The 20,649-nt window shown below is 34.9% G+C and overlaps 1 protein-coding gene across 1 annotated transcript in view; it reads right to left on the bottom strand.

Annotated features, from left to right (window-relative positions):
* The window catches only part of LOC149807887 (otoferlin-like), a 480,268-nt gene that overhangs the window by 361,713 nt on the left and 97,906 nt on the right, over positions 1-20,649 (bottom strand). The window contains exons 2-4 of the mRNA XM_089962251.1: positions 19,302-19,360; positions 16,592-16,680; positions 3,458-3,557 (exon numbers count right to left, since the gene is read on the bottom strand). Coding sequence (XP_089818377.1) covers positions 3,458-3,557; positions 16,592-16,680; positions 19,302-19,360 — 248 coding nt within the window. The remainder of the gene's footprint in view (positions 1-3,457; positions 3,558-16,591; positions 16,681-19,301; positions 19,361-20,649) is intronic.

Genomic DNA, 20,649 nt, shown 5'->3' with positions numbered 1-20,649 from the left:
TCTAACCTTGGTGCAAGCTTATGTGTGGAGAACACCATATAAGCCGCAGCATTTTGTTTATTTACATGTGCATAAAACACATCTTATTGATTCTGCACCAAATGAATCAGGTACTACTTTCATTATTGAGTACTCCTGAGTCAAGCCTGTAAAAATACTAAAATTGCATCAGTAGAAATTTGTCTAAATTTTTTTAAAATTACATATAGGATAAGCTCTCAAAAGATATTTTTTTAAAAAATTTAATTTTCATTATTAACCAGTTATGGACCACCAAACCCGTAAATACTCTGTTATTTGTTCACCCATTTCTAGACTGGTTCACAGTTCTTCCGTATAATTAGTACTGTGTGTCCTTCAGACTGAAAGTATCCACTATACAGATTATCTGGTCTTGGACTGAGGAAACATAAAGGGGAGCTTCTTATTTAGCCTTGTAGCCAACAAATGCACCACAGGTTTTCCCCAAAGTCCAAACAAGGAATCTGCTATAGACTGGTGCAGAGAACAGTCCATGAGGACTATCTTTCTCCTCCTGGACAGACAGTCTGCCAAAATATTATATTGGCCAACCATTCCAAGATTGCCCAGCAAAGGAGGTTCCAAATCTCCATGCAGAGAGAAAGGGCATGTGTCTTTGTCGCACAAGGTACGCTACCAGTTACATGTTATTCAAGACCATGGAGTGGCAACCACCTATTTTTTGGCACACCCCAGAAGGGTTAAAAAAAACTGTCCTCATTTCCAAATTGTTGATGTAGTGGTTAGATTCTTCCCAGGACAATGAATCCTGAAGACTCAAACCTTCCAGTTCCAGACAAGTTCCCTACCTGAAATTAGACTAGTCTGTAAACAGATAGGAGTGGGAATCAGGGGTGTGCATAGGGAATTGTCAACCAAATTAGATGATGGAGAAAATTCAAACCAAGAGAAATATCAGCATTCAAAGCATCCCTGTGTTGTTTTTAAGTTTGTCAGAGGGAGAAATTGGCGAGGATGTAAGTGCAGTCTGTCTAGTGAAATCAGGTCCACTGAGTAGTTCAAGGACCCTGAAAGATTAAAAAAAGATGAACCATCAATACAGTCTTGCATCTCAGGGCACCACCCATTCCCAAAAGGTCAGGATCTGGTCTACTCTGTCCTGAGGGACACGGACTAATCCTCTGTTCATGATAAATTCATTCTCCCATAGGAATTATAAGGGAACATAGGGAAGGGGGAAATGCTGATGTGATCACTATTCCTAGTAAAATACATACTTCCTGACATAGAATGCCTATAGGGATTAAGCAGCAGCATAGAAGCAGAAGGACTATGAACATGATCCCTGTCCATATACCGGTAATCAAAACCCAGTGACCAGTGGACAATCAGTGTCTGGCACCAGTGCTCAATGCCCAATGCCCAGTCAAAGACCAGGCTAGTGGCAAAGATCTGACAGACAACGCCACTTAAGATCTATCAGAACAAGATTGCTGCTCTTCTCTCTCAGGAGACACAATCTACTTACCTCTTTCACCAGGAAGCTGGACTTGAGATGGCACTGCTCATCCCTATCTGGCACTTATGACTATTTCTGAACCATAAAGGTTGTGATACATTCCTGCACCCCACAGGGGAAGTTAACGTCTCAAACACAGGAAGAGTTACAGACCCTTTCTGGGAATGGAGTAAGTCATCCAGTAATGAGAAGGAGGAAGAAGGTCAATTTTTCCTCACTCTGTAGGTGACCTGTTTGTCTAGTCCCACACCTGATTTGTCTAGAGACTACATAATAGACATCCATCCCTGTGTGCTCAACCGATGTTTGATAAGGAGATGTGGTGTGTGGCCCACAGGGCCTTCCTGTGCCTGCACTGTGTGGCCCACAGGGCCTACCTGTGCCTGCACCTACCTGCAACCTGCAACATATTAATCATTGACAGAGAAAAAAAATCACACAAAACAAAAAATCTGGAAGCCAAGCAGGATAGGGAATACTTTACCTTATCAGTTGAATTATGAAGGGGGTTACAATACACTGAAACACCACATGCTAAGTAAGGAGCAAAACCCATTCAAAATTAACAACAGAAACATAGAAAGCACTCAAATAAAACAGAACTGGGGCAACAAACACTCATATGACACAAAAAGTTATGTGATTGGCCTAAAATATGCTAAAAGATGACAAGACAAATTTCAGTGAATGACATGGTACACATGTATTATGCACATAGTCAAAGGAAAAAGATAAAGGATATTCTGTAATTTGGCTAAGACAAAGGAGTCAGACTGGTATTATGTTCTTTTTAATGCATGCTCTCCAGTACAAATTGGAGGTGGGAATAATTAGGTTAGACTGGGGACTAGGAATCCATGAAAATGAAAACAATGCAGTAGTAATAGATATTGTATTACTGATGTTTTAAAGAACTATTGCAATCATACTGATGTTTTGGATACAGCAGTTTAATGGCTAAGAGACTTTAATTCATTTTTGTGGGGTAGGTGCAGCTTGTTTCCATATATAATAATAACATTTCATATATCTGGATCAGAAGTTATATATATGGTTTAAATTTTCTAGCAGAGGCATCCATTATTTTGTTTGACCCAGTTTTTTATTACCAGTCATCATTTGTCTTACACCTGGATAGTAAGTCACACCATCTAGTTATGACATTGATTGGAGTTCTTGCACCCTGCAGGAATAAATGGTAACAGACACAATGGATTTTATATCTTGATACAGTGTACAGATAGTTAATATTGCTAGCATTTTGCTTATAAGGCACTTGTAACACTAATTTTTTATTTCAGTGTTATAGACTCAAATTTAATTTGCAATTACCCAATTTTTTTGACTTTCTGCGTGAGAGGAACAAAATGTGAAACCCAGTTCATCACTTGATGCGGTCTATTACATTATCTTGAAATTGTATTTAATTTATTTCCAATGATGTGCTTCATGTAGGGTTGTCAGCGAAGATAAACTGAATAAATTCATACATAATGGTAGTTATTATAGTTGCTAACACAATGAAGAAAATTCTATTTGGATTTTGGCAGTTCACTACGAAAGAGCTTCTTCAACCTTAATTGACAATTATTTCTCAAAGACTTAAAACATAATTGAAAAAAAGATGTTTAACAAAAGGTGTATATCCAGTGGCTGACGCTGCTAAAGAGGATAATACCAGGCATAAAACACAAGCTGATGGTTTCTGTTAGAGAAGCACTTACTTACTGAGGTACAGTGCATCCATGTAATGTAAACCATGTTCATGGTTTATTCTTGAACTGAAAATTATGGGGGGGTGGGGTGGAATTCTCCCCTCCCAGTTTGAATGCTTCAGCAAGCTTTTAGCAGAGCTGTCATTGTGATATCTCACCTATTAGTTAAAGTATTGGACTTAGAATCTGCATGATGCATTTGTAGCTGACAGATTGGCAGAATTGGTTATTGGATAATTACCTGCATAACTACATTATTTGCATCCAGTAACGAGTCCGAGATTTTGACATTTCCTACTTCAATCAGCTCCTGAAGTATCATCCGAAATGTACCGATCAATCTGAAACAAAATGAAAGACTTGGATGAACACATGTAGTTTAAATTTTAAGTATTCATTTAATTAATTCAGGACCTGATTTATTCTTACAATTCGAGGTTTTAAAAAAAAGATTTCAAATTTATTTAATTATACACTAGTCCCTCCAATAATCTTGCACTCTCCTGGCCAAAAAGAACTTTAGGAATTCATGAGAAATCCATTTCTTTCATCCTTTATTACTTTTTACTTATCAAGCTGTAAAATCAACCAACAAAATTATTTTCTTGTATGTTTGAGTTAATATGTTCACAAGACAAGTGCAAAACAAACATCATTCTCATAACCTTTGACCTAGAACCTGATATCATGGCCTCTGACCAAGGGTCAGATTTCATGGATACCTTTAACCTAGAACCTCATATCATGGCCTTTGACCTAGAACCTGATATCATGGATATACGATCAATGTAGATACTGTAAAGATATGCTCAGATGATATGTTTAGTTTAATCTATAAAAAAGAATTAAAAAACCCTAAGCTAATGAACTGTGTTCATTGAAGGTATTTTTCAAATATATCTGTGAATTGGGTAAAATAAACATGCATTCATACTTGCTGTGTTATCATGCTCAGAAATGCCAACACAATTAGCTAGCTTATTAGGAATTTTCCCGAATGGAGATGGCCTGCCCAGGATACAAATTTGGTTAAAAATCATATGCTTCAAAAAGTCTACAAAATCATACTACACTTTCTTATGAGCCCATGCATACATAAACACAGTCAATAGCAACTATGGTCCACTAAGTGGTGTATCTTTTCTTCCAATTTCAGAACCTTCTACAACAGCATTGCACAAAACAATAACTACAAAATATGGAGCATGGTGTGGGGGATGGGGTGGAGGTAAACTTATTTTAATTATTTAATATTTACCTGCTGGTATTGCATTGCTATCTCTTTTCCAGTCCAAAATATTATTCCCTTCTCAAATTAGTAACTGAAGGTCTAGAATAAAAAAAATAACATGATCCCAGTCTATTACCTCAATTCAATTCCAACAATAGGAATATCATCCTTCTCTGGACTGGGACTGAAAGGACATCAGAGCTGGATGGGGGGAGGGATTTAAGTAATAATAGGAGGACAGCATCAAGACTGACACTGATCTCTGGTGATTGTCTTATGAATATCATTTACATATCGAACACCTGTCAAAGAGAACATGAATGCATTTAAAGAGAACAGGTATATGTTTAAAGAACATTTTCACAGCCTGTAGTTTCATTGCTTGACATATAAACTGTAAATTTTCTGTAAAAAATATTAAAAATACACCTTTTGCCATGTCATAATGTCATTTTTTTGTTGTTTTCTTCACTATATTGCAAGATCAAGTCATGCAATAAAATTCTAGACAATCTGTTGAAGTCTTGTGTCTTTATTTCAAACCATATGACACATGCTATTATTCTGTTGCTGAATTTGCCATTCTAGTGGCAGGATGATAAGATAAGCTGTCAGATTAACTTACCATTATTGTCAGCAGAATGTGTACCGCAGACTGGAGAATGGCTTGTCAACTTGTTGGGCTAATAATAAAACTGGTCAAAAACCATAAGTACCCTCACTCTATTGTGATCAAGGGTAAAATGATGACAACATGGAGTTGAATTCCCAGCAGGCAACTTTCATGACATCATCCAAAGTTGGATAATTAAAAAAGTCCCAAGATGATGCAATAGCCCTAATCTCAAGAGTTTTAATTTTAATGAAAGAGAGAATTTATAAGATCTTTTAATAGTCTGAAACAATTGACCTTCAATGGAAACCGATAAAATATCAGAATTACCATTTAGAGTGTTTAACACAGCAAAATCCCTTTACTTTTTTCTTGATTTAGAAAGCAAGGTTCTAATTGGGCAAAGACGTTGATCATAATCATCCCAGCACTTATACAACTGAGACTGGGGAATTCAAATTGAACAGGAGCAACCAAAGGTAGTCGATTCTTGGCACAGGTTGGCAGATAATGATAGCTACCAGCTGAAATGTAAGGCAACCATTTTCCACTGACATGGCATGAACCTCACTCCCTCTCCTTGCTGGTGACAGGAGGAAGACTGTTTTAATTGTAAGGTTCTTGATGAAAGCTTCACTCAAAGGTTCATAAGAGAGTTTAGATAATGAACCAAGAACATAAAAGGCTCCACCTTAGCATTAACAAGCAAGACTAGAATTTGGAGCTCAAAGTACTGGATCAGAATCTATAAAAACATTAAGAGCGTTTGAGAGGGCTCCTGAAAACTGATCTTGGCAGATCGATCATTTGATACAAGCCAGGGAGGAAGGTGGAGAATTTGAAGGGTTCTGAGAATGAGGGATTTTCTATGCTATGACAGCAGTAATATGTGGGATTATCAACCTACAGTTGGAGAAGGTCATTCACTGAGACCACATGGGAGTTATTAGCATGAGTCACAACTTCAAAGTTCTGGCTCCACAAAGAACCTGAGGGATTATTCTAATGGGAAGGCATGGGCACACAACTGACCCCACCTCAGAATGAAGGTGACTGCTGCACTTGTCCTTGAGTCTGGCTCTTGACAGACATAAAAAGAGAGCTTGTTGTTCAGCCTCACCGCAAACAAGTCTACCATTGGCCTACAATTAAAAAATGTGTCTCTGCTACCAACGTGTGTAGAGACCATTCAATGAAGACTGCTTGCTCCTGTCAGACAATCTATCCACCAGAATACTCCTCTTACCCAGAATGTGGAAGACTCTCAGAGTGATCTCCTCTAAATATCTCCAATGGAGGAGGTTCCAGACTTCCAAGCAGAGAGAGAGGAGGGAAACTGAGGTCCTTGACATAACCGATGTGTTGTCTGTAGCAACTATGACACAGCAATGTCTTATGCCATCAACACACCCTTAAAGTGCAAGGGAATCCACCTGCATTTTGAGATTGTTGATGTAAAAGTAGGAATAGGTGACCCCCACCAAGCCATAATCTTTGGTATTTGTGTAAAGGAAGGTTTCAGGGCATGAATTGGAGCTCTGTTTGAAAACCTGTCCTCAAATGGCAATGAAATTTGGATTATAAGGAGAGACTGCACTTGAAGCCTTCCTAGAGGAACCAAGTCTGCTACTGAGCTTGAAGTCCCCAGGAGAGAGAGGTAGAGATGACCAATGATTATTTTTGTATTCACTCTTACTAAGAGAACAAATATTTACAAGATTCTCTCAGAAAGAAAATGTACAGTTCTTTATCAAATGAGAAAATCCATCCTCATGTAAATGAAATTCTAAGGGATCAGATCTGACTTTGCCTGAGTGGGATTCAAACCTAGATTAATCACCATCTTCCTACAGAGAGACAAATCAATCAGATGTGAATCTGAGGACATTGTGCATCAACCACTCATCAAAGAACACGCGGATGGGAAAAACCTATGTACCTAAAGTGAGCAGCTATTACACTTATCACACTGGCAAAGGCTGAAGCATGAAATTGGAAGACCTCCTGTTCCAGACAAAACTGCAGGAATTTTGTGCAGGATTGAAAGATGGGGATGTGAAAATAAGCATCCTGAAGATCAGATCTATGGAGACCACAGAGTCATTCAGACTGATGGAATTCCTGACTAGGGTGGTTCTCTCCATCTTGATCTGTTCTTCAAGAAGGAATTTGTTTAAAGGGGAAAGATTCATGATGAGTTGAAATATTTCCCCTATCTATGAAACTGGGAAGATTCAGTAATACAATTCATGACTCTGTATGTTCTTCATGCTCTGTACTGTGTCTTTTCTTTGAAGGATGTTTGTCTCTTCCCACAGAGTGTCTTTGTTTTAAGGATGTGTGTCTCTTTGCACAGAGATACCACTTGGGACTAGTGGAACCAAATGGGGGTCCATGAACGAGGTGAAGGGTCCTGGAAACAAAGTTGGAACTCTGCCTAATGATGAAATGACCCATGCATCATCCAGAAAGGTCCAAGCCTCTAAAAACCAGGGTTAATCAGGCACCTACTGGAATAATGGGAAGAGGGGAGTTGGTAGGAGAGGATATGACTTCATGTGGATAATTACCTCACCTCTTATCATAAGTCTGTGTACTTCTTCCCCTATTCCATCCAGCAACCTCACCGTGAAACTGTGAAATACATGGGTAGAAAGGAGTTGTTGACTGGACTGATCACATCCCTGTTTAAAATGTTCATGAGGTAAGATGTGGACCTTTTGGAAATGGGGCTCTTTTTGCTAGTTCAGCCAGACCTTTTACTGTGGCCAGGGTCTGGTGTTGCTGATCCTTCAAATCTTGCAAGGCCACTGTAGGGACTCACCTTCTAAATAATGTTACCACACCAAGTGGTTTGGCATGCACAAGGATTCTGTGCTGTTTCAGCAGTAACTTTTATGTCTCCAAGGCAGCAACCCTATGTGGGGTGAAGGAAAGAACACCAAGGACTTGTCTCAATCTCTGCAACATAATTGGAGATAATGATCACTCCTACAACAGACTGAATGAGTAAGAAAAAAGGATGGCATTGGGGGAAGGGCTATGGTAACTAGTGTCTGTGTCCAATGTTTTACCCAGGACCTGGTACTCAGCAATCATTGTTTGGATGAACAGGCCTTACTGGCAAATCTCAGTTGAGTGCACTGACTACAACAAACAATCTCCTTAACTGAAATCCTGGTATACTTGAGTAAGACAATTCCATCACTTCTTTTGTTTTTGAAAGGAAGGTCTTGATTCCAAGAAGTGCAAAGGATCCCTCCCTCTTGGGAGCTGAAAAACCTTCCTATCAGTTGTCTCTGATACCCCCCTCGTTTATGTGGGTGACTTCGTTATCCTGGTCACATCTTTCTTTTGGAAGCAAGAAATTACTTTACACAGGCCAATGTCACATAATTCACCCAAGGAATAAAAAGGATTCTCCACAGATGACAAGGAAGGAGGAGGAACCTTCTTCTTCACCCTTTAGGCACTGTGACTTTCTGCCAAGTCCCAAGCCTCACTGGCTACAAGCACACATAGTAGCTGTCTGTATATACACACAATGTAAAACAGGTGGGAATGTGTCACACACTGCCCTCCAGGCCCACATTTACCAACACCTTGAGACATTATTCTGAAAGGAATATAAGAAATAAAACAATAGTATTTAAGGCCAAGAAAAACAAGTGTGCTTCTTATTGCACTGGTTTTAAAATCAGGGTAGACAGGTTTTCTTAAACATTATATATGCTAATGTGATTTATATACTTTTTTTTACCCTGGGGGAAAAAGTGCTAGAGTCAGGAATGAGAAACTGATGGTCAGCCAACTGGAGACATATATTTTGGGGGGCCTAAAGAAAAGAAGAGGATATTCTGATTGTCAAACATGGACAGAGGTATCAGACAGGGATAATACTTTTTATTCTAGACAATGATTTACAAATTCTTGGCAAGAATAACTGTCTTTGAACAGAAGATCAGTGCCAGGAACACAATAATGTCACATAATAACACATAAATGTCACATAATAACCCAATAATGTCATATAATAACCCAATAATGTCATTTAATAACACATAAATGTCACATAATAACACAATAATGTCATATAATAACACAGTAATGTCACATAACACATAACATGTTACATAATAACAATAAAGTCAAATAATACAATAATATCACATAATAACACATAAATGTCACATAATAACCCAATAATGTCATATAATAACCCAATAATGTCATTTAATAACACATAAATGTCACATAATAACACAATAATGTCACATAATAACAATAATGTCACATAACATATATAATAACATGCAGCCCACTAGCACATTTTGTTTAGCCTGCAGCCTTTGTCCTTACTTCAAACATGTGCATTGAAACTTTCACTATGCAGCAAACATAGCTCCAATCAAGGTAGAACCTGTCTTGAAAGAAAACCTCTTCTACCAAATAATAATGGTCTCTCATGATAAGTGGACTCTCATAACAGGTTATAACACTATATAATCAATAAATGTGTTTCAACATGTGGTCTCTCATAGCAGCCGACTTTCAAGATAGGTTTAACTACATCAAGATTTTTGTGATGGCCACTATGGTTACCATATTGAAGATCAGACTGGCTCCATTGTCATTCAAGACCTATTGTATATTGTTACATTGTTTTACTGAAGAACCCAATGCATCCATCCATTCAGAAGAAATAGCAGTAAGAATGTTTTTAAGACAGCTGCAAAGGCAGCCATTTTGGAGGTTAAATCAACATCATTTTACAGCATATACATTTCACGCAGTGTTTCAGTAAATGTTTTAGTATGAGTAGTAAACATAGCAAGATTTTCATGATCACTGTGGAAACCATATTGGCACGATGACTGTGGAAACCATATTGGCATGATGACAGTGGAAACCATATTGGCATGATGACTGTGGAAACTAAATATCATAAAAAGCTCTTGAGTGAAATCTCATGTAAATGTGACCATCTATTCAGGAGAAGAAGCAGTAATAAGGTTTTCAAGATGGTCACTATGGTGGATGTCAGATCAGTACTTTTACAGATCATCTACCTGTTAACAAAAATCTATTAGTGAAATAACTTATGTCAAAATGACCATCCAATCAGAAGGAGGAGCAATGAAAAGATATTCAAGATGGCCACTATGGCAGCCATGTTGAATTTCAGATTAGCACCATTTTTATTTTGAATAATCTAATGTCATAAAAAGTCTTTCAGTGGCAACTCATGTCAATATGACCATCTGTTCAGGAGGAGTACCGGTAACAATAATAAATTCTTCAGGATGGCCATGGCAGCCACTTTTTTGGATATTAAATTGTTATCATTTTCATTTAGGATCAACAAAATGGAAGTCTTCAAGTGAGAAAACCAAGCTGATATGATCAAGAGAAGGAGCAAAATTAAAATTATTATGACATCCAACATGGTGGCTATGTTGGATATCAGATCAGTGCTGTTTTTACTAGGACCTTCTACAAATTGTAATAAGTCTTTCTTAAAAAGACCATGTCGATATGACCATTCATTCATTCATGAAGATTAACAATAACAAGATTAAAGATTAAGATGGCCACATGGCACCCATGCAGGATGTCAGTGTGGCATCATTTTCATTTTAGAGCATATACAAATCACCAGAAATCTTTAGTGATAATCCAATATCGATATGATCATCTGTTCATGGTTGGGGATAAGATTTTTATGACAAATACATGTGAACGTCCAGAGTTTGAGGACACTTCTCTCACCATCTGTCATGCCTTCAATCCTTCCTGTCCATGTTTCAAAACTCCCACCTGCAGTTCACCACCCTATCCCCTTATGACATGACTTTCTGGGTCCAACAGTGCACACTCTCCATGTTCATAACATTATTTGGTTACCAGTAAAATCTGATGAACATCATACTTGTATGATGCATATCAGGGATAAATTCATTCAAAGTTCCTTAGTGACCTAGATATTCCAAAATATTACCATACCTAGAAAACAGAAATATTTCAGCATGAGCAACAAGAAGCTACAGTGCATGCTCTGGATAAAGTACTCAACAATTCAGCATATGTTTATTGACACTGTAATGGTTGCTGAAGTGTCTTATACCAGCTCTGTGTAAAATGGTCTTGAAACACAAGATGATATATAGAATCATCTATTCCATCAATCTCCACAATCTATTCCATCAATCTCCACAGTTATGTGCCATTGTTATACATGCATCCTGTATACCCTTTTCAGCTTTAAAAGGCTAACTGCTCTTCAGCTTTAATGGGCTAACTGTTTTTCAGCTTCAGTGGGATAACTGCTTTTCAGCTTTAATAGGCTAACTGCTTTTCAGCTTTATTGGACTAACTTGTTTTCAGCTTTAATAGGCTAACTGCTTTTTAGCTTTAATGGGCTAACTGATTTTCAGCTTTAATAGGCTAACTGCTTTTTAGCTTTAATGGGCTAACTGATTTTCAGCTTTAATGGGCTAACTGCTTTTTAGCTTTAATGGACTAACTTCTTTTCAATTTAATGAGCTAACTGCTTTTCAGCTTTAATACGCTAACTGCTTTTTGGATTTAATGAGCTAACTGTTTTTCAGCTTTAATAAGCTAACTGCTTTTTGGCTTTAATGGGTCAACTTCTTTTCAGCTTTAATGAACTAAATGCTTTTCAGCTTTATTGAGTTAACTGCCTTTTAGCTTTAATGGGCTAACTGTTTTTCAGCTTTAGTGGACTAACTGCTATTTACCTTTAATGGGCTAACTGCCTTTCAGCTTTAATGGGTTAACTTCTTTTTAGCTTTAATGAGTTAACTGCTTTTTTGCTTTAATATGCTAATGGCTTTCCAGCTTTAATGGACTAACTTCTTTTCAATTTAATGAGCTAATTGCTTTTCAGCTTTAATGGGCTAACTTCTTTTTAGTTTTAATGGGCTAACTGTTTTCAGCTTTAATGGAGTAACTGCTATTTAGCTTTAATGGACTAACTGCCTTTCAGCTTTAATGGACTGACTTCTTTTCAGCCATAATGGGCTAACTGCTTTCAGCTTTAATGGACTAACTGCCTTTCAGCTTTAATGGGCTAACTGTTTTTCAGCTTTAATGAGCCAACTGCTTTTCAGCTAGTCAGCTAACTGCTTTTCAGCTTTAATGGCTAAATGCTTTCAGCTTTAATGGACTAACTGCTTTTCAGCTTTAATGAGCTAACTGCTTTTCATCACTTTCAAAAGAAAATGGCATTTTGATCTAATTAAAATTGAAACTTAGAGTCATATTGTGAATGAATGCATACTGCAACAGCTTTTCCAGTTTGTCTGGAATGAATAGATTTTGGTATTTTTGTCAATTTTGCTAAATTTCGTGATAATGACTGGATTTATCTGTGTCAGTTCTACATGTAGTACATCTGATTTCAGCAGCGAGGGAGCAGTGTGTTGACATCTGCAAGTGTGTTTCTGTTTTGTCATTGATTGTTTGGAATCATAATGTGGGGGAAAATACGAAGTCTTTCAATTGCAATTATCAAAAAGACACATTGGAATATAATGTTTATTTCATTTTGAGTCCAGGAAGGAGGACGTAATTGCACTTGGAATGTAGTCAAAATTACAGTACAGTTTTGAAATGTGTAATCAAGCTTTAGGACCCATGACATGGTTAATGTAATTCGGATTTGCAGAACTAAGAAAGTACATTTTGAGGAAATTCAGGATGTAAAACTTCAGTATATTTTTTGCCATTATTAATACAGGACCAGCTAAAGAAGACATGTTTATGCCGTGTCATTTGCATGTTTTGTAGGGATCCATTTGATAATTTCCATATAATGATTATATTTGTTGATAATTCCATACATTTATTATATATGTTGATATTTCCATACATTCATTATATATGTTGATATTTCCATACATTTATTATATATGTTGATAATTCCATACATTTATTATATATGTTGACAATTCCATATACTTGTTATATATGTTGACAATTCCATACATTAATTATATATGTGGATAATTCCATACATTAATTATATCTGTTGATAATTCCATATACTTGTTATATATGTTGACAATTCCATACATTAATGATATCTGTTGATAATTCCATATACTTGTTATATATGTTGACAATTCCATACATTTATTATATATGTGGATAATTCCATACATTAATTATATCTGTTGATAATTCCATATACTTGTTATATATGTTGACAATTCCATACATTAATTATATCTGTTGATAATTCCATATACTTGTTATATATGTGGATAATTCCATACATTAATTATATCTGTTGATAATTCCATATACTTGTTATATATGTTGACAATTCCATACATTAATTATATCTGTTGATAATTCCATATACTTGTTATATATGTGGATAATTCCATACATTAATTATATCTGTTGATAAAATCCATATACTTGTTATATATGTTGACAATTCCATACATTAATTATATATGTGGATAATTCCATACATTAATTATATATGTTGATAATTCCATACATTAATTATATCTGTTGATAATTCCATATACTTGTTATATATGTTGACAATTCCATACATTAATTATATCTGTTGATAATTCCATATACTTGTTATATATGTTGACAATTCCATACATTAATGATATCTGTTGATAATTCCATATACTTGTTATACATGTTGACAATTCCATACATTAATTATATATGTTGATAATTCCATATACTTGTTATATATGTTGACAATTCCATACATTTATTATATATGTGGATAATTCCATACATTAATTATATCTGTTGATAATTCCATATACTTGTTATATATGTTGACAATTCCATACATTAATTATATCTGTTGATAATTCCATATACTTGTTATATATGTGGATAATTCCATACATTAATTATATCTGTTGATAATTCCATATACTTGTTATATATGTTGACAATTCCATACATTAATTATATCTGTTGATAATTCCATATACTTGTTATATATGTGGATAATTCCATACATTAATTATATCTGTTGATAAAATCCATATACTTGTTATATATGTTGACAATTCCATACATTTATTATATATGTGGATAATTCCATACATTAATTATATCTGTTGATAATTCCATATACTTGTTATATATGTTGACAATTCCATACATTAATTATATCTGTTGATAATTCCATATACTTGTTATATATGTTGACAATTCCATACATTAATTATATCTGTTGATAATTCCATATACTTGTTATATATGTTGATAATTCCATACATTAATTATATATGTGGATAATTCCATACATTAATTATATCTGTTGATAATTCCATATACTTGTTATATATGTTGACAATTCCATACATTAATTATATCTGTTGATAATTCCATATACTTGTTATATATGTTGACAATTCCATACATTTATTATATATGTGGATAATTCCATACATTAATTATATCTGTTGATAATTCCATATACTTGTTATACATGTTGACAATTCCATACATTAATTATATCTGTTGATAATTCCATATACTTGTTATATATGTGGATAATTCCATACATTAATTATATCTGTTGATAAAATCCATATACTTGTTATATATGTTGACAATTCCATACATTAATTATATATGTGGATAATTCCATACATTAATTATATATGTTGATAATTCCATACATTAATTATATCTGTTGATAATTCCATATACTTGTTATATATGTTGACAATTCCATACATTAATTATATCTGTTGATAATTCCATATACTTGTTATACATGTTGACAATTCCATACATTAATTATATCTGTTGATAATTCCATATACTTGTTATATATGTTGACAATTCCATACATTAATTATATCTGTTGATAATTCCATCTATTGATCATATCAATTGACATACAATATTATTTTGTATTTTCCAGTAAAAATATATCCTTTGATTGCATCAGTTAACACATTAACCCCTGGAGGTTTTTGTCATTTTCATCTGAAATTTGAGTAGGAAACACATTTTGAAAGCTATTTCTGAATACATCCTAAAACATCAACTTCCAGGTGATCTTCCAATAACATAATGCCTAGTTGTGTTAGAAACATCATTTTTCATTGTCTATTTGGCTCACACATGAGCAGAAGGGTAAAAGTTGGAGTTTTTTGGTTTTTGTTGTTGTTTTTTTTGCTTAACGGACCAATTATTTTCGTATCGAGGCCACTCTTTATTCCAAATGCCCATCTTATCCTACTTTTTGCAAAGGTTCATCTGTCTGTTTGCAGTTCATACTGGTCTGCCTTAGATCTGAGACCAAAAAGTCTAAAATCCAGACACAAAATCAGATTCCAACCATGGGTGAATTTTGAGTAGAAAAAAATCAGGTCCAAAAAATGAGGTTTTTCTCTTTGTATTTTGTAGTGCAACTAGAAATTCCAAATTATTTGGTATCAATGTAGAGCTAAATCTGTCTACCCTTCTATAATACCACCCACTTTAGTGTATCATCCATGACACTCATGACCCTACAGAGCTCGGCAGTACGCTACTACCTCCTGCCAAGTAAACTCAAACTTGTCACCAGGGGTTAATGTGTTAAGGAAAAATACCACTTGGCTGTACCTGTTGTTGAACACTGTGCATGAGTAATGTGTAGGGATGAGTGCAGTTTACAAGAGGTAGCTTGTGAGCTAGGGTGTCAGGGATTCAATCGTCATCAATTTGCATTATAAATAACCATCTGATTCAAACGACTCTGTTAAGTGTCTTTGCTTGCTCCAATCCAAACTGGCTTCATCTGGATTAATTCCAAGAATATAATACTCAAAAAGATAAATTACTCAATCCATGATGTGGGTGCATGTGAAATTGATGTCTTTATATTTCTTAAACTAACAAGTAATAGTTCAAGATATTTGCTTATATATCCCTGTTGTTTTATTCATCTAAATCACCCCACTTTATGACCTGGAAGGAACCCTTGGGCATAACTTTTTCCACATCTGGAATGCACACTGGTGTTGTTATAGATCTCTATATGCATTAGTAATTGTCAATTCATCTGGTGCTTATGAAAAATTGAACAGACTGGAAAGTGTCCATATGAGATGGATGATATCCAATACGAGCTTATGAAAAAATGTTCATTTCAATATGCAAAGACAAAGTCCTATGTCAAATAAAAGTCAAAAGTCTATAACAGACAAAAAAAATTAAATGAATAAAATGTTGAAAGTGACAAACTTTATAAATGTAAACCTCACTAAAATTTGATAACAATACATTAGGTCCTTTGTTTAGCTGAACTGAAATTCATAATGGACTGACAGATTTGATGGATGAACATGGGAAACACTATTAAACCCTCTCCATTAAAGAGAAAGTGTGTGTGTTTGTGTGTGTGTGTGTGTGTGTGTTGGTGTGTGTGTTGATGTGTGTGTGGCAATAAAACATATAGAATAGAACAGAAGGTACAGAATTAATTAACCTTTAATAAATATTGACAGGAAAAGATTTTAACTTACTTGTTGCTGAGGTATTTATTGTAGTTGAAAAGCTGTATATCAATAAACTCTTCTTTTTCAATCGGCCTGGCCACCGGCCATTGAAATATCTGAAAATATAAATGACTGATCCTAAGATTTTGTTCTGTCATAACTTTGCAAATAAGACAAAATGAGTGACTGCCTACTGACAATTATTTCTGGTCAGGCTTACCAAATAACTGAAGTAACTGGTCCTTGTGGAGAGCTAAAGGTTACAGTTCAAGCTTATGAAAAGCAAATCTGAAGGACCTGTAATTGATTTTTGGGAAGACAATAAACTTTTTAAGGTTGCTGGTCCTTCTGGCCAGAGAGAAGGGAAAGGGACACACTGAATGTAGAACACTATATTTATTCAAGGATTTAAGTAATTTTTAATATAATGATAATGATCAGAATGAATTGTCTTATCCATCAAACTACATACCAATAAAATTTATCTCCCCTGAATAAAGGTGTGTACCATCTCTGGGTCAACTTTCTAAAGTGTTAATACTGAGAGAAAAAAACTTTTCAGACATATTTTTGAATTGGGACATAAAATACTTTAAATTAGCAAAAATACCCTTACAACAAATCTGCCATGTTGGAGCAAAGAGGCTTCTGTCAACTGTTGAATCTGACATCTGAAGGTGGCCATATTGTCTCTAAATTACTAAATGTCCACAGACAGAAAAGGAGTCATTCATTGTAGGTGCATGACCATGCCTGTCAATGCATTAGTTAGTGAACATTGGAATAGCCTTGCCTTGCAATCCATGATATCCAATTGTGGCATCTGTCATGCATACAACAAATTAAACATGACCTTTTATTTAATATTTTAAAGTTCTCAATCAGATATAAATTTTGACTCTTTATGATCATTTAACATACAGGCTATATGTCTGAGCCTCAGCACAAAAAAGAAAAGCTAAGATTTTAATAAAAACAAACTGTCAAGGTCATTAAGCACCTTGTGAATATACATTATTTGAAATGAAAGTTCTCAATCCCTAATTTAAGGATTTAAATTTCAGCATAACTCTGAAAACTTGACCACATCAGTAATCATGAATAAAGTAGTTTGCTCTTCACTCTTAATTGGTAAATATCAAGCTTTGCACTGCTACAAGTGTAAAAAGGTACCATGTATACTTGTTTATAAGTTGAGTCTAACTACCAACAACAAAGCATACTGCACCTGCTGATCAAGGTTTATGTTGTTTGTTCTACTGATTACATCTAACAAACTGCACAAACCCAGCTCTGCTGGCACATTATGCGATGGCAGATCTGGGTGTGTGCAGTTTGCAGATGGACTCGACTTATAAGCAAATTAATATGGTAATTTGTTTATTGTCAACATTATGGACAGTTGCAGAAAGCACAGTACTTGTAACAAAACCCATTTAACTTGGATAAAATACTACAACATAATCTACCAGTTTTGTCTTAATTACAAGTTCAATATTTACATTTTTTTATGTCGTACTTTCCACTGTGACTGATCTGTTTCTGTATTAAATGAAAATCTCTCTTCAGAGACCATCAGCATCTTCTCAGTTCCCATAGGTGGTCATTTAATACAAGTTCCACTGTAAATGGAACTCACCAAACATTCCTGTACAATGAGCACACAGCATAAGTGAACAGTGCTATGTCAGGTCTCTTTATAACGGGGTACATAGTACTACTATTACATAATGTAATGGTAATGTTCATAAATGCGGGAGGTCATGGGTTCAATCCCTGGCTGAGTCATACCAAAGACTTACAAAAATGGACTACTAACAGCTGCCTTGCTTGGCTCTCAGCATTACGAAATTAGTGTTAGGACTGGTTGGCCTGGTGTCAGGATAATATGACTGGTTGGAATATCATGCTACATGTCTTCAGCATGATGCCCCAGTGCTAGACATTACTATAAACTGCCACATTGCAGACATCGTAGCGATATGACTAAACAATTCTTAAAGCTATGTTAAAAAGTCCAAATCACACATACACACACCCATACATGACCTTATAAAAGGGACTGCATTACATAAAGGTTCCTTTAGAGTGAGGTGCCTGTGTAATAAGGATGGTCTCATTTGGGTGGTTGTCGTAAGAAGAGATTTCACTTTACTGTAAGATTTTGATTATGCAGACCCATTGGGAGATAAGGATTTGGTTTGGATAACTGGTTGTCTTTGAAGGGATAAATTTATACAGAATAACTTGTGTGTTTGGGGGTTGGTCTGTAAAGAGAAGTGTCAGCCATATAATGTATGTTTGGCTGTATAACATATCTTGCCTTAGCAGACACCTCCATATAGTAGACATCAATTTATAACAGACATGCACTTTTATGCAAAAGCAAGTCCTAACTGTATGAACTGTAAATCACATAAAGAATATAAATGATGCCTGTCTATAAAGGACAATTTTGTTATTTTTCTTGCAAGGTATCACTCTACTTTCATTCAGATCATTAATTTTCACAAGAAATATGCTTGATTGTTTCAAATAAACATGACCAGATCTTGTTTTCTTCAATATTTTTTTTATGTTGATTTGATGTTTTAAAGCACTTCTACTTAAGTAGGTTATTGAGTGCCAAGGCAATTGGAGTAAAGTCCCTTGCCTAAGAACATATCATGGTAGCCAATCAGATGGAAGGATTCAAATCTAATAAGAAACTATAAAAGTGTGAAACAAAATATACTACCTCATCAAACAATGCACTGTCTTCAGCATTTTCTATAATTTTTGTGTAGTGGGATACACCTGAAAGATAAAACAATACATATTAAAACTTCAATATAAAAATAAACAATATATATTAAAATATTAATATCAAAATAAACAATACATATTAAAACATTAATATCAAAATAAATAAAGAAAAATTATTCTAAGTATTCTAATTCTTGTATAAAGAGTGAGGGCTGCAATTATTTACAACCATCTTTCTTTGTTCATAGAGTTCTTGGGATTAAAAAAAAATATATTTTAAACAAATTTTGTTTTAAACATGCAAACACACACACACATATATATTATGGTCCAAGGTTTAAATATATATATATATATATTCACAGTTTTATACATGGCAGTTCTATGAATTTCATAAAAAGGAATCAGGCATCTTACGCCCTGGTTCTGGAATTAATTGGACTTATTGAAATTGAAACATATATGTGAACATTGACTGAATCATAATCATCCAAACGTTTATCACATCATTGAGAATGCATCAAACAACTTAGTGACCAATACTAGCATAGGGTGTGCTTGATTATATGCTCTGTCAGTGGGGTTACTCAAGTTTATCATTTCAAATATCCATGGAACATGTTGAACTTTTCCTCATCACATGGTTTACCTAATAATATCGACTGAATTGGCCATGATGAAAAATCAACTGTGCCTAATGCAAGAGAGTTAAACAAACAACTACAGGTTTAAACTTGTTTGGCATACTTTGAAAGAATTGAAAAAATCTGTATGCATTTTAATCAATTTATTTGCATAAATACTCAGACACACTGCTCATCTACCAGCTCCATTCATTTTCATTCTAAAACTGTAAAAAGGAACAAAATAATCAAATTCCTAACAGACAAATTGTTTGCTGAACAAAAAATGCAGCAGTTAGTGATCATCAAGTTCTCAGTTATGAAATCCTACAGATTTCTAAAGGAGAACTCTAGAGGTTCCAGTGCACCCAAGATCATTCATCCTTTTAACATCTGTCTAATGGTCAAATTAAAGGGCAGTTGGCCATGAAATCTCAGACAGTAGGATGCATTTTGTAGAAATTTCTTCCCATGATTCTGTGTGCATGTTATGAAAATAACTGTTTCAAGGTTTCTCAGTTTTTTTAATCTCCATCCATATTTTGTGCCAATATTAGCATATCATCATTTGTTTAGCAAAATGCCCCTATGCCAAAATCTGATGTGTCAAAGTTGGTCAAATTCTGTTTAGCAGGTTGTTTTTTTTATAGTTAAAATTATTTATTTCTGGCTGCCATATTTAATGGCAGATCAGCATCATCTGTATAAGACCTTCAA

This window comes from Sinohyriopsis cumingii, chromosome 1, assembly GCF_028554795.1.
Source record: "Sinohyriopsis cumingii isolate HCF-2022 chromosome 1, ASM2855479v2, whole genome shotgun sequence".
Taxonomy (NCBI): Eukaryota; Metazoa; Mollusca; class Bivalvia; order Unionida; family Unionidae; genus Sinohyriopsis; species Sinohyriopsis cumingii.
Note: the sequence above shows the minus strand (reverse complement) of the source record. Positions and strands in the feature narration are given on the sequence as shown.